The 13,941-nt window shown below is 45.2% G+C and overlaps 1 protein-coding gene across 1 annotated transcript in view; it reads left to right on the top strand.

Annotated features, from left to right (window-relative positions):
- LOC143840835 (uncharacterized) overlaps positions 1–13,720 on the top strand; it is a 218,589-nt gene extending 204,869 nt beyond the window's left edge. The window contains exons 2-4 of the mRNA XM_077344307.1: positions 11,197–11,249; positions 11,774–11,887; positions 13,653–13,720. Of these exons, the coding sequence (XP_077200422.1) occupies positions 11,197–11,249; positions 11,774–11,887; positions 13,653–13,720 (235 nt within the window). The remainder of the gene's footprint in view (positions 1–11,196; positions 11,250–11,773; positions 11,888–13,652) is intronic.
- Positions 13,721–13,941: the final 221 nt, after the last annotated feature.

Here is a 13,941-nt window from a genome sequence, read left to right as displayed (position 1 = left end):
AGACCCTTGATGTTTCTATTCATATTTTGAGCCCTGAGGAGTGAGAACACCATCTTTCACAAGCCTGAGGAGGAAAAGAGGAGCCCATATAACATTTTGGGGGAAAATAGAGTAGATTCTAAAGAGAGTTGCCACTTCCTAGTTGTGGCTAGAGATCTCCTGTAGTTACAAGTGAACTCCAGGTGACAGATGGCAGGTCCCCTGGAGGAAATGACTGCTTTGGAAGATGGACTCCCTTCTTCCTCAAATACCACCCTAAGATTCCACCCCCAACATTTCCAGGCATTTCCCAACTGGGATCTGGAAACCCCAACTTCCTCCGTGTCTGAATGGCCAACACACTTAGCACGGCTGTAACCGTGTCTGAATGGCCAACATATATTCTATGAATTGGTAGAGCATTAGGAAGTGAATGGGAGCAGGTTCCCCCCCCCCCTTTTCATTTGGAATAAAAGGACTTTGAAGACAGATTATGTTCTGAAGAATCTCTGGAACTAGTGAGTTTCCCCTTGCCTCTTGAGCCTGGAAGATGGATGGCATTCCCTGCTTAGATTTATTAGGTTGCCATTGCTTTCATTTATCATTCACCTTTTCTTGCAGGAATTCAAGGCAGATCCAGCTCAAAACTTCCATTTCTGTGGAAGCTCTTGCACAACTGGAAATGCAAGACCTTTATAGCCGCATGCCCCAAGCCACACTTGTTGTGCCTCTGCTTGCATTTCCACTTGCGCAAGTTGTTGCAAAACCAACATAATGAAATATGTAGGTAAATCACCAGCTTTTGCACACGATCTTGTGGAAGCGAAGTGCATGGGAGTCCATGCAACTAATTTCTGAGCACTATAGGGAGGAAAGTGCATCTAGTAAAGGCTATGGTATTCCCAGTTGCAATGTATGACTGTGAAAGTTGGACCATAAGGAAGGCCAACCGTCAAAGAATTGAGGCTTTTGAACTCTGGTGCTGGAGAAAACTCCTGCGAGTCCCTTGGACTGCAAGGCAAACAAACTGGTCAGTCCAAGTGGAATAGAATCATAGAATCATAGAATCATAGAGTTGGAAGGGGCCATACAGGCCATCTAGTCCAACCCCCTGCTCAACGCAAGATCAGCCCAAAGCAGGATCAGCCCATGTGAAATGGTAAAATCCATTTGCAAATGGTCCCTGAAGTGGATTGAAACTGCATTATTAAATGTGTGTGTGCATTATTAAACCACTGCCCTAATGCTCTCTGATCGCTATGGTAATGTTTAAACTTCCCTTCAAAATAAGATACAGACACGCCACCACAAGGAACATTTTATTTTCATTTTATTTTCATGGAAATTTTCATGACAATGACAAATCAATGGGAACTCTGAGCTTGTTTCTCTGCAACGAGATAGTCCCATCTGGGAGTGATGGGAGACAATGACACCCGAAGTGTGTTGTAAAGGGCCGGGAGGGGGGTGTGAAGTAAAGGGCCGGGGGGGGGAGAAGGTGTCCTTCGGGGCCCACCTCCAATTAGTCGAAGGACCACATGTGGTCGGCGGCCCACAGGTTGGGGATCGCTACCTTAAAGGGTTGCCGTAAGACAGCTGTGACTTCACAGAGAACATTCCATCACCACTTGGTGGGCCACCATAGATAACTTTGCAGTTTTTGCATCTGGCATGAAATGGGGGATGGTACAGCATTGTTCAATCTCATCGAAGTTAAACAGGGTCAACCCTGGATAGTAGTTGGATGGGAAACCACTAAACGGGGGGGGGGGGAGGCGTCCTTTGGGGCCCACCGCCAATTAGCCGAAGAACCACATGTGGTCCGCAGCCCACAGGTTGGGGATCGCTACCCTACAATACCCAACTGAACCATTCATATTGTACAAGACATTTTGTGAACTTTAATCATTGTATTTAGTTTAATAATTTGGCTCCTTGGCTCCTGACTATAGTGGAGAAAGATTTTGTTTCCTTGAAACTGCTTCCCCCTCTCCTTTCTTCTGACTGTATCTCACCACTTGGAATGCCAAGCACAGAAATCAATCCCGGAGCACCTCACAGGCTATCCTTTGTGGATCCAGGGGAGAAATGAATGCCATTGACGACAGGTGAACTGTCATCCCAGCGGTTAAATATTTGGACATTTCTGGTGTGAGGGTGAGCGGGCGCCCAACTCCCGCGTTGTGTCTGATCAAACACTGTGAAAGGCAGCTCTCATTCGAGTGCAAATTCTTTGTTTCACTGATCCACAGTGGTTGCCTGTCAATAATACCCAACGTGTCATGTTTGCTTTGCGATGAGTAATTCAAAAAAAAAAAAAAAGTCAATACGCTGAATCTGAACTTCTGTTGTACTTTAGCTCTCATTTTTCAACACCTGACAGATTTCCTTTTTTGTTTCTGTCTTCTGGGGCACGCGGCCAAGTGTCAAAGAAGAGCAGTTGTTAAGCAAATATCTCTGGAGGCGTGATGAAGAATTATCCAAGGGCTTTAGATGGCAGTATATTTTTTAATAATCATAAGGCAGGGACTAGTCAAATTGTCATTTCATCTGCAAATCCTAACAGGGCAATTATCTTGAACTGAGGCCAGTTCTGAAGAAGGAGGAGGAGGAGAAGAATTGGTTCTTATATGCTGCTTTTCTCCATCCAAAGCAGCTTACATTCACCTTCCCTTCCTGTCCCCACAACAGACACCCTGCGAGGGAGGTGAGGCTAAGAGAGTCCTGATATTACGGTTTGGACAGAAAAGCTTTATTAGTGCTGTGGCCAGCCCAAGGTCACCCAGCTTGCTGCACATGGAGGATGAGTGGTAAGCCTTGTCTTTCCATGTAGGGGTGTGGCCTGCTGACAGGCCATATGGGATTAATGATAGAGTTTCAGAAATTAGAGTTCACTTAGGGTTGCCAGCCAGGAAAACTGGGTAGATGCTCCACTGCTCCTTCACATTCAGCCAGCTAGGTGACCTTGGGCCAGTCACAGGGCTGCATTATTAAAGGGTTGCTGCATTAGGAAGGTTGAGAACCACTACTCTAACTCATATCTAACTTATATTTGGCAAGTGAACTGTGGACTAAATGTAGGAGACTACAGACTTAACAGTCTGAGCAAAACATTTGGATTCAATAGGCTAGAGAAGGTCTTGTGATACTTCAGAGCTATGCAAAAGGCTAACTTTTTGTGTTCTGAAGAATTAAGGGCTAATCCTGTTCCTGCTTTCTTCTCCTTAGCATTGCTTTTGTCTCATCTAGGGACAGTCTTAGTGATCATATCAGTTCTTGGAAGCTAAGCAAGGTTGACGCTGGCCAGTATTTGGATGGGAGACCATCAAGGAACAGCTGGGAAGCACAGGCAGATAATGGCAAACCACCTGTGAATACCACTTAACTTGAAAAGTCTACAGCAGGGGTAGTCAACCTGTGGTCCTCCAGATGTTCATGGACTACAATTCCCATGAGCCCTTGCCAGCATTCGCATTCGCTGGCAGGGACTCATGGGAATTGTAATCCATGAACATCTGGATTGCCACAGGTTGACTACCCCTGGTCTACAGGGTCACCATAAATATAAATCAAAACTAGCCACTGTAATGTTTCCTCAATAACATATATGTACAATGTATGTGTACATTGATGTGAGATTCTCCGATCATCCTAAATAACCAGACTTCATTTGGGAAAAGAAAGTAGTTTATTGAAATGTACTCTAGACATGTACCACATAGAGAAAGGAAACAATGCTTCAATAGAGTCCATTTAAAAAAAATGAATAAATCTTTGGATTGTATCAGTATAGGTGTAAGAGTCATGATTCAGAAGAAAAAGAAGAGTTGGTTTTTATATGCCGCTTTTCTCTACTCGAAATGAGATGTGATTTGTTTTTATAAAATATTTGTTTGTATAAAAGATTTATTTGTATACATTTATTTGTATAAAAGATATCTTGAGATGATTCTTTGAAAAGCATCTCCCTCAGACTGCACTACAAATAAAATTGGAACATCTTATTTGTTTGGAATTTGGCAAGTAGGATTTTGAAGGCAGAGGTATATTCTTTGAGAGAAGAGTTGGATGGGAGAAGAGTTTCAGGGGAAATATACTTCTAACTGAAACCAAGAGAGACATCAAAAATACGCTGAAGAGCAAAACTCAGTAAAGCTATTGAGTTTTGCTCTTCAACTTATCTGAAGTGAAACTAATAGAACCAGTGTGGTGTATGTGAGAATCTCCGATCACCCTAAATAACCAGACTTCATTTGGGAATAGAAAGTAGTTTATTGAAATGTGATGATTAGCTCATCACCAAGACAAAGGATCTCAGGTCCTTGCCTAGTCCTTGCCTGGACCAGGAGCGTCCAGTCCCACCCAGAACCCAGCCAAATTGTTGATTAATAGACTTCTCGGTCTCAAAGATAGTAGATAGTGTCCTAGGCAACAGGGTGGGGAGCTTGGCCTTTTGTACCTTGACCGTTTATGCACTGGGAACTTCACTGCACCAGCTCTCATGCAGGTGCATGAATAGGGGGCGGATGAGGCTCACCGGGCCAAATGCTCCCCCGTGTGAGTGCAGGAAGAGGTGGGGCAACCTGCCACGACTAAAACTCCAGCCTGCAGTCCAGCATGAAACCTCCAGTGCATAAACGGTCCTTGAGACAGCACAGATGCAGCATCAACGACAAACCACTCCTGGGATCAGACAACGGACATCTAGCAAGGCAGTGATACTAACCAGGGTGTCAGGCTATGCAACACAAACATGTCATAAAGCAACATACAGAGCAGAGCATCAGAAATGGCAAACATCAAACATGTTTTTAATATCGTAAAGTGTGGCAGACTAATCTGGACAACTAGTTTGATTCCCCACTCCTCCTCTCATGGATGCTTTAGACTGATCATGAATATTCACCATATGGGCTGCCAAATAACCATAAGAATGTCAGAGAGGCCATGATGGATCAGTCCAGCCCTCTGTGTCATACTGTCACCAAATCCCAGAGATCATCCCAGAGGTCCACCAGCAGGTCCAGAACTCCAGAAGCCCTCCCACTGTTGCCTCCCAAGCATCAATAATAAGACCATCACTGCCCCAGTCTTAAGAACAAAAAATGTGCCATGTTGGATCAGGCCAACAACCCATCCCAACAACATCCCAACAACCCAGTCTGTGTCACACACTGGCCAAATCTCGAAGGCCATCAAGAGCCCTTGTGCCACTCAGGGAAGGTTGTGTTAATTACAAGTTCCCAAAGTCCCTGTGCCAGAAACCAACCAATGAGAAAGTTCTTCTGCAGTTCTCATCTTGCTGGTGGGTCTCCTGATGACCACTGGTTTGGGCCAGCCCTCCCCCCCCCCCTAAGCTGGCATCTCTAGCAATGTGTGAAAGTACATTGCAGGTGGGCTGGGCCTAATAGATATGTCAATTATGGTGATACAAGAAGAGACCTGGTAACACCACTTCCTGTGATGTAGGAGTCATCTGTTGATGTCAAATCCACTGGGAGTGTCTGGGTGATGTCACTTCTGGTGGCACATGACTACTGGGGGTGTGGTCAACTGATATCACTTCCAGAGGCCCTCAAAGCCTGAATAATACTTCAGGGGATCTTCCATGGTCAAAAGGTTGAAAAACACTACTTTAGACTGATAATGAATTGAACAGGGGGTTGGACTAAAGAGCCTGTATGGCCTCATCCAAATCTGTGATTCTATGACTCTATGAAGCCTGCTGGGTGACTTTGGCCTAGTCATAAAGCTCCCTCAGGGAGAGTAAGGGAAGGCAATTTTAGGCACACCTTCAGGCTAAAGAAAAGAAGGTTATAAAAACCAACTCTTCTTCTAAATATAAAAAGCCTAATAAAAATCTAACTGAAAGCAAGTTATGTCTGTGCCTGTGTTTATGGGTATTCATTCCTACAGAAATTGTATTTTTCATTTATTAATTTATTATACATTTATATTCCATCTATCGGTACAATCAAGGATGCCAGGTGGCTAACAATTAGAACAGCGTAATGAAATATCTTATAAAAACAATTTAAAATACTGGACGGACCATTAAAATACATAACAAAACCAATAAATATTGCTCTTAAATTATGTTTCAGAGGTTCCAAGAAAGCTTCAATCCTTTCTTTTATAGCTGTTGTATAGGCTTGATTTTGAAAGCAAGATACTGTTCCAAAGTTGCATTTATAAATAAGAGGGAAAAAACAACTAAAGGAATATAGGTAATGATTAAATTAACCCCTTTATAAAAGAGATGAAAACCTAAAGGTACTTGAATTGATATTGAACCCTTTAATTAATCATTTAGAAGCATTTAATTAATCATCCAGAAGTATTGATGATTGTTTAAAATTAGAATGCCTGTAAAACATTCTTTATTGACAACAATATTATAATTATTACCAATCGATTAAAAACAACAAATAAAAGCAGAGCTACAATACATATTTTAAACCAGCCTTTCTCAACTTTTTTACTATTGAGAAAAAACTGAAACTTTCCTCAGGCTTTGATAAACCCCAGAAGTGGCGTGATCGTGTAGAATATGGTTGGAAAGCATAGCCATGTACATGCTCACCCAGGGCCCTTTCCCTTCCCACCCCCTTCAGGCCTATCATTGGCTATTTTGAGAGGGAAGAGGCAAGTTTATCATACATGGCCATATCATCCAATAAATTAAATTATATATATTAAAAATGAATTAACTCCCATCCCTTTGGCAAACCCTTCCAGAACCGTCAAGAAACCCCAGAGCTGTGAGTTGTGAGTTCCTTAATTGTGCAGGAGGTTAGACTAGATGACCCTGGAGATTCCTTCCAACTCTATGATTCTATGAAACCCTGGTTGAGAAGCCTACTTTAAACAGAGGGCAGCAACTTTAACAAAGTTAGAAAAAAGAGGTCACTGAAGGAACATCAGACAAATTTATTTAATTACTTCTCCTCACAACAACCCAGTGAGGAAGGTTAGGCTAAGAGTGTATCGTCCAACAAGTTCCATGGCAGGCTGGGGATTTGATCCTAGTCCACTACACAACACCGGCTCAAATCTTTACTAGCTTTCATATATCATTGTATAAAGTTATGAATCAAGAATGAAATGGCTGATATAACTGAAAGCATCAGCAAGTGGTTTAGCAACAGTAACCAAATAAATTGTCATATTAGTTAAAGGACCAATTTTCAAAGAGAAGTGTGAGAAAGTGGGGTTCTCTCCATTGGCTTGGCTAGAACCAATTTTCCATCCAGCTCCTCCCTTCCCCAGAATTCTCATCAGCATCTGTTCCATTGAGCTTCATTAGTGGATGACATCAGGTGGTGGGCCTCTGCCTTGGTCTCACTGAGGTCAAGGATCACTTGCCTCCTCCTGGCAGTTTTCCTTGTTTCTGGCAGTTTCCATTCTATCAGGCCATTCAGTAACTGTTATCTCAATTACAACGGAAACAGAGTCCTTCAGCACCCCAGCGGGTCACAGTGATCCAGTAAGAAAGCAGAGGCTTATTAGCTTAACTGAATCAAATTATTAAATTAAATCAAATTAAATGGTCTATTAAGGCACAATATAAACGTGCAAGTGCTAAATACTCAAAACAAATGCAATCAACATATAAGAGCTGAGGCATAATAGAAAGCAATATACACTACAGGAAATTCAAAGGCACATACAAAAATAATGGACAGAAGACCCTTGCACTGCATTTCAGTAAAAGGAGCTGGAAATAAAAATTAGCAGCAGAATGGCAAAAGACCATATTGCACTGAAGACCAGGGTCTTTCTCAAAATTGCCTCCCTCCCTCCTAAAATTGAGCTCAGCTGAGCTCTGTAAATTACAGGCAATTCACAGCTCTCTCTTTATGTATGTGTTCCAGTCCTTGACTCTCTTTCAGGAGAAGAGTCAACAAGACTCAAGGTGAGTGAAAAGGAGAAGGGAAATGGAACAAGAAGGATACAGGGAAGCAGGAGTATGGAGAAATCAAATAAAAATAAGACAATGATAACAGAGAAACACAGGAAAGGGACAAAAGACGATGTGCAAGAATCAAGAAAACATTGGGAGTTTATTTGAGAGGCAGAGAAGCTAGCTTTACCGAGCCCCTAACTGGGGCAGGGAATTGTGGAGTTGTGGCAAGAGGAAATAAAATATTTTTAAAACCAAATAGAATATTCTAAAAATAAAAGCCACACAATGACATCACTTCCAGAGCCATTACTCAGGAGCAATGGTGGAGTTCTAGGAATTGCCAAACCTGGCAGTTGGCAACAGAGGGGAGGGAAATGGTATGGGAGAACAGCATTACCAGCATAATGATGTCACTTCCTGGGAATACGTGGAAATGACAGTAGTAGCCTTATGAATTGCTCCTGCTGTGACTTCAAGGTATTCCCAGGAAATGACATCATCATGCAGATAAGGCTGTTCTCCCAAACCATCCCCCCCCCCATGCCAGTTGCCAGCATCAGCCTGTCAGCCCTAAGAGAAGCCCACCTAGTTGTGTTGGGCTCCAGACATTCATACCCTTTCATGGATAGGACATCCGGACGAGAAACACCTCAAATGTTGTCCCATTAATATTTAACCAATCACTTCCCCCAGGGATAAGATGACTAGAATCTTCACATGGTCCACTTAATTATTCATATTTTTTATCTAGGCAAAAAAATAGTAGTGTGAAATCGTTTTTTGTTTTTGTTTTTTGCTTCACATAATATCCATCTAGCATTTCTGAAGGGGTTGGACAATGCCTTTCTCCTAACTTCAATTATGACTAGAATATTGATTGCACAGAAGAGACACCTCATTTTCACCCCCTTCCCAGAATATTTCCAGGTGTGGTACTCGGCACTTTGCAAAGTAGGAGGGCCATTTCCATAGCCGAAGCTGCAGTAGGACAGAGCGAGGATTCCTCAGGGTGGCATGGCAGAGCTTCTTTAGAGATTAACAGATTAATATTGCTGGGGGTGATTTGCATTCAAAGCTGCCTGGAGAGACAGAAAGACATTTTTGAAAATAAATGACAAATTTGCGGCAACTAGATGACAAATATCAAAATCTGTTTTTATGATAGCATGACATGATATGTGTTATTATAGAAGATAATTGTCAAAAATCAATCCATCAGCCTATTTTTGACATGGAAACACAGAGGAGACTGTGCCTCCGAGCTTGAAACTTTGAGTCAATGCTATTTTACGATGACCCAAAACTCTGGGCAGTCACTAAATGCACATGAGAGTATAGGGCCAGCAGTTCCCTATAATGCCATCCTTGGGAAGAGGTTTCGTTGCTTAAGCAACGAGATGCATGCTTTAAAAGAAAGGTTCCACATATGCACCAGTAGAGTTCTGCTGAGATATAAATACAATTCTGTATAGACCTTCAATTAGTCTCTTCCAGTTCCCTTAATGCAGCCTTCTAAGGAATGAACCACACCACCTATTGGGATCCCTGCTTGTCCGATGCAGAGAAGTTTGCATTTAGAGAGGCTTAGATTGGGAGCCTCTACCTCCAAAATTCCACAGCAGATTTCCAGAAGGAACTAATTATTTTTTCTGTCTTGGAGAATATTTCTTCAGTGACTTCAGACTTCATTGCATTTCGGATCCCGTCAAGGTAGTTCTATTTATCCATAGCAGCCAAAATCAAAACGAGTCTTGTGGCATCATAAAGATTACCGATGGAAGCACCTAACAATTCGGGGATTTGCCAGAAGGGCCAGTGGGCAGTCCTATGATTGGGTTGACATCTGCAGAAGAGACAGAGAAGAGGCACAGTTCTCTCTATTTCTGTCTCTGTCTCGCTGTCTCTGTCTCTCTGCAGATGAAAGTAGGGCAAAAAATCAGGCTACACATAGCAGCTGATGAATCTGAGGCTGTTCTTCTTGGAGCAGCATAGCTGTTACTGAAGCAAACAGGGTCAGTATATACAGGGGCAGTTTATCCATCTAGCACATGTAGCACATGATAAAGGCCCCGTGCTTCCCCACAAGGTGCCTTTCTCCCCCATGGATCAGAGTCATAGCCTCTCTCCTCCCCCCTCTTTAAGGAGACTTGGGGTGAGATCCCTTTCCATTGTGGGGGCCACTCTGCTTCCAGTCTGTCTGCTCCTGCCCCATGAATCCTTCATATGGCTCTGGTGCTACAGCCCCCCCCCCCCCAAGTCCTTAACCCCCTCCAGAGTGTAAGAGAGCAGGATTTTAAGTCCATTGGCCATAGACTAAACTGTGCTATGTGTTCAGTCCTTCAGGGCCGGCAGTGAAGTGTCATAGGTTATGTGGCTACGTTTTAGTTGCTTTATTGCCTGATGTTTTACCAGTAACTGTGCCTGGCATCTTCCGAGGTAGGACCTGGCAAGATGGGAATTAGGGTTCTGTGCAGCAGCGTCCGAATCGGCCGTCCCAGGTGCGCCTGTGTGTGTGCGCCGAGTTACGCCCCTGCACCTGTGCCTGTGCCTCCCCTCCCCACCGTGGTGCGGCGCTGGCTGTGTCGGCCCGGAACGGTGGATTTGGATGCCGCTACGCACGGCCCTAATGGAAATCCCTCCATGTGCCCTACCTCTGAAGATGCCAAACCAGTTCCTGGTGAAATGTCACTAACTGCTAAACCAGGCTTTCTCCACTAGAATTTCATGAAACCCTGGGGTTTCTTGACGGCACTGGAAGGGTTTCCTGAATGGGTGGGAGTTTATTCATTTTTTATATTTTAAAAATTTGTTAAACATTTATTGGATGACTAGTGGCAAAACCTGTTCAGATGAACGGGCTTTGAAAGGGTCACGCCCGGTGCCTGAGTGAGGCCTTTGCAGGCCTTTGGGAAGTGCTCCCCCCCCAGCTGGGCCTCTTACCTGGGGCCCTGCAAGTGGAGCAGAAAAGTCACTGACTGACTGGCTATAGCAGCCAGGCATGTCTCTGAGGCAAGAGGTGAGGGCTTGGTGAGGGAGGGCGGGAGCTGTAGGGGCAGGGCCAATCAGGGTGCAGCTGGCTCCACCCTGATTGGCCCTATTCCAACTCGGCCAGGGAGGGCGGGAGGTGTAGGGACAGGCCAATCAGGGTGCAGCTGGCTGCACCCTGATTGGCTCTGGAGAGGCCGGACAGTCTGTCCCCCAAGGCTATTTCACAATTATTAAGAGGCACCAAATTGATAAGATATGGCCATATGTGGAGTGAAGCCCCTGTTGCTCTACCCCGTAGCCAACAGACCTTTTTCTTTCCGCAGGCTCTCCACAGCACCGTTCCTGGCACACACCACAATATGGAGTCACAAAGCAGGTAAGTCACACCGTTTTATTTCCTGCTTTTTCCTTTACCACAGAAACGTGCTCTCCCTTATCCTTCCTTCACCTCTGTGTTCCACCACACACAACACCCAGCACCTGTCTTGCTTTTATCCCCCATGTTAGCTCTACCCCTTGCTATAACATTCCTCCTCTGGCCCACACTTCCGGTTTTCGGGCGTTTCCTCTGTCCTGTTTTCTCTCCGTTCTGTATCCTGTCTGATTCTTAGACTGCCGGACCCGGGGTCTGGCCCTTCCCAGCGGAGGAATACCCAAACTTGCTTCTATCTGCTCCCCCGCTGTACTGTTCGCTCCCTGTATTTTCCCAGCCCCTCTCCTGTCCTCCTGTGTCCTCAGGTAAGTCTCCCTTATCTCCCAGTGTCTATTCCTGGCACCTCCCCCTGTTGCTGTCTCTCTTGCTTAATAGTCCAGGTGGGTCTTTTCCACAGACTCCGATTCTCTCAACGCTGGATGCCACCGGTCTAACTGCTATCGTGTACTCTTCACTCCTTTGTTCAGGTCTGGCCGTCGTCTCCTTGCCGTCGAGACCTCCGCTGCTGCCGCCGACGCTCATATTCGCCTCCATTTCCCCAAGCCGCCAATCATCGCTGCCGCTGCCGCCGCCGCCGTCAGGTAAGACCTTCTCCTTCTTTTTTACCAGGCCCGTCCGGACATGTGGTTTTGTTAACCCACCCACTCCTCCCAAAATGACCAATGATGGGCCTAGAGTGGATGGGAAATTTTGAAATTGATCAATTTTTTAATCCTATGAAAGAAGAAGAAGAAGAAGAAGAAGAGTTGGTTCTTATATGCCGCTTTTCTCTACCCGAAGGAGGCTCAAAGCGGCTTACAGTCGCCTACCCTTTCCTCTCCCCACAACAGACACCCTGTGAGGGAAGTGAGGCTGAGAGAGCCCTGAGATTACTGAAGAAGGAGAAGAGTTGGTTCTTATATGCTGCTTTTCCCTACCCGAAGGAGTCTCAAAGCGGCTTACAGTCGCCTTCCCTTCCCTCTCCCCACAACAGACACCCTGTGAGGGAGGTGAGGCTGAGAGAGCCCTGAGATTACTGAAGAAGGAGAAGAGTTGGTTCTTATATGCTGCTTTTCCCTACCCGAAGGAGTCTCAAAGCGGCTTACAGTCGCCTTCCCTTCCCTCTCCCCACAACAGACACCCTGTGAGGGAGGTGAGGCTGAGAGAGCCCTGAGATTACTGAAGAAGGAGAAGAGTTGGTTCTTATATGCTGCTTTTCCCTACCCGAAGGAGTCTCAAAGCGGCTTACAGTCGCCTTCCCTTCCCTCTCCCCACAACAGACACCCTGTGAGGGAAGTGAGGCTGAGAGAGCCCTGAGATTAATGAGGAAGAAAAGTTGGTTCTTATATGCCGCTTTTCCCTACCCGAAGGAGTCTCAAAGCGGCTTACAGTCGCCTTCCCTTCCCTCTCCCCACAACAGACACCCTGTGAGGGAAGTGAGGCTGAGAGAGCCCTGAGATTAATGAGGAAGAAGAGTTGGTTCTTATATGCTGCTCTTCTCTACCCGAAGGAGGCTCAAAGCGGCTTACAGTCGCCTTCCCTTTCCTCTCCCCACAACAGACACCCTGTGGGGTGGGTGAGGCTGAGAGAGCCCTGATATCACTGCCTGGTCAGAACAGTTTTATCAGTGCCGTGGCGAGCCCAAGGTCACCCAGCTGGCTGCTTGTGGGGGAGCGCAGAATCGAACCTGGCATGCCAGATTAGAAGCCCGCACTCCTAACCACTACACCAAACTGGCTCTCCAGTTCAGTGTAGTAGTGAAGAGCAGCCTCGGGCTAGTCAGTCTTTCCAAGCTGTTTTCACAGAGCAGTTTTCTCACAGCTGTCTCAGCCCCACCTGCCTCACAGAGTCTGTTGTGGGGAGAGGAAGGGAAGGTAATTGTAAGCCACTTTGAGTCACTTTGGGGTAGTGAAAAGCGGGGTATAAAAAACAAGTCTTCTTCCTGTTCTTTTTCTTCTTCCCACAATACAGCACCCATTTCAACATTCTGTAGTACTTTCATAGTAGACATTTTATTCTGAAGGCAGCACAATGGTGTTTGGGCTTTTTTTAGATGGATTCTTTCTATATTATGGGTTCATCCTGCAGTTAGGGAGCTATTTCTATAGACTTATGCGAGAAAGATTGTGCGTGCACCAGACTTTACCTTATGGTGTTTTCAAGGCAAGAGATGAACAGTAGTGATCTGCCATTGCCTTCCTCATCTTCCTTGGGGGTCCCCCATCCAAGTACTGACCATGGTCCACCCTGCTTAGCTTTCAGTCTCTGACAAGGTTGGGATAGTCCAGGCTGTTATGATACAGAGTCTTGTCTCAGCTTGCTTGTGTCAATAATTTGCTTAGACTTGTCCTGCATTTTGCACTGTAGTCTGGATTGGGTTAAATAAATCATTTTCTGTAGATTCCAAAGATTGCAAAGACCATGAGACCTGCTAAGACCCACCTCAAGAAGAAGAAGAAGAGTTGGTTCTTATATACTGCTTTTCTCTATTCAAAGGAGTCTCAAAGCGGCTTACAATCCCCTTCCCTTTCCTCTCCCCACAACAGACACCTTGTGGGGTGGGTGAGGCTGAGAGAGCCCTGATATCACTGCTCAGTCAGAACAGTTTTATCAGTGTTGTGGCGAGCCCAAGGTCACCCAGCTGGTTGCATGTGGG

Source organism: Paroedura picta, chromosome 6 (assembly GCF_049243985.1).
Source record: "Paroedura picta isolate Pp20150507F chromosome 6, Ppicta_v3.0, whole genome shotgun sequence".
In the NCBI taxonomy this organism is placed as follows: Eukaryota; Metazoa; Chordata; class Lepidosauria; order Squamata; family Gekkonidae; genus Paroedura; species Paroedura picta.
Note: the sequence above shows the minus strand (reverse complement) of the source record. Positions and strands in the feature narration are given on the sequence as shown.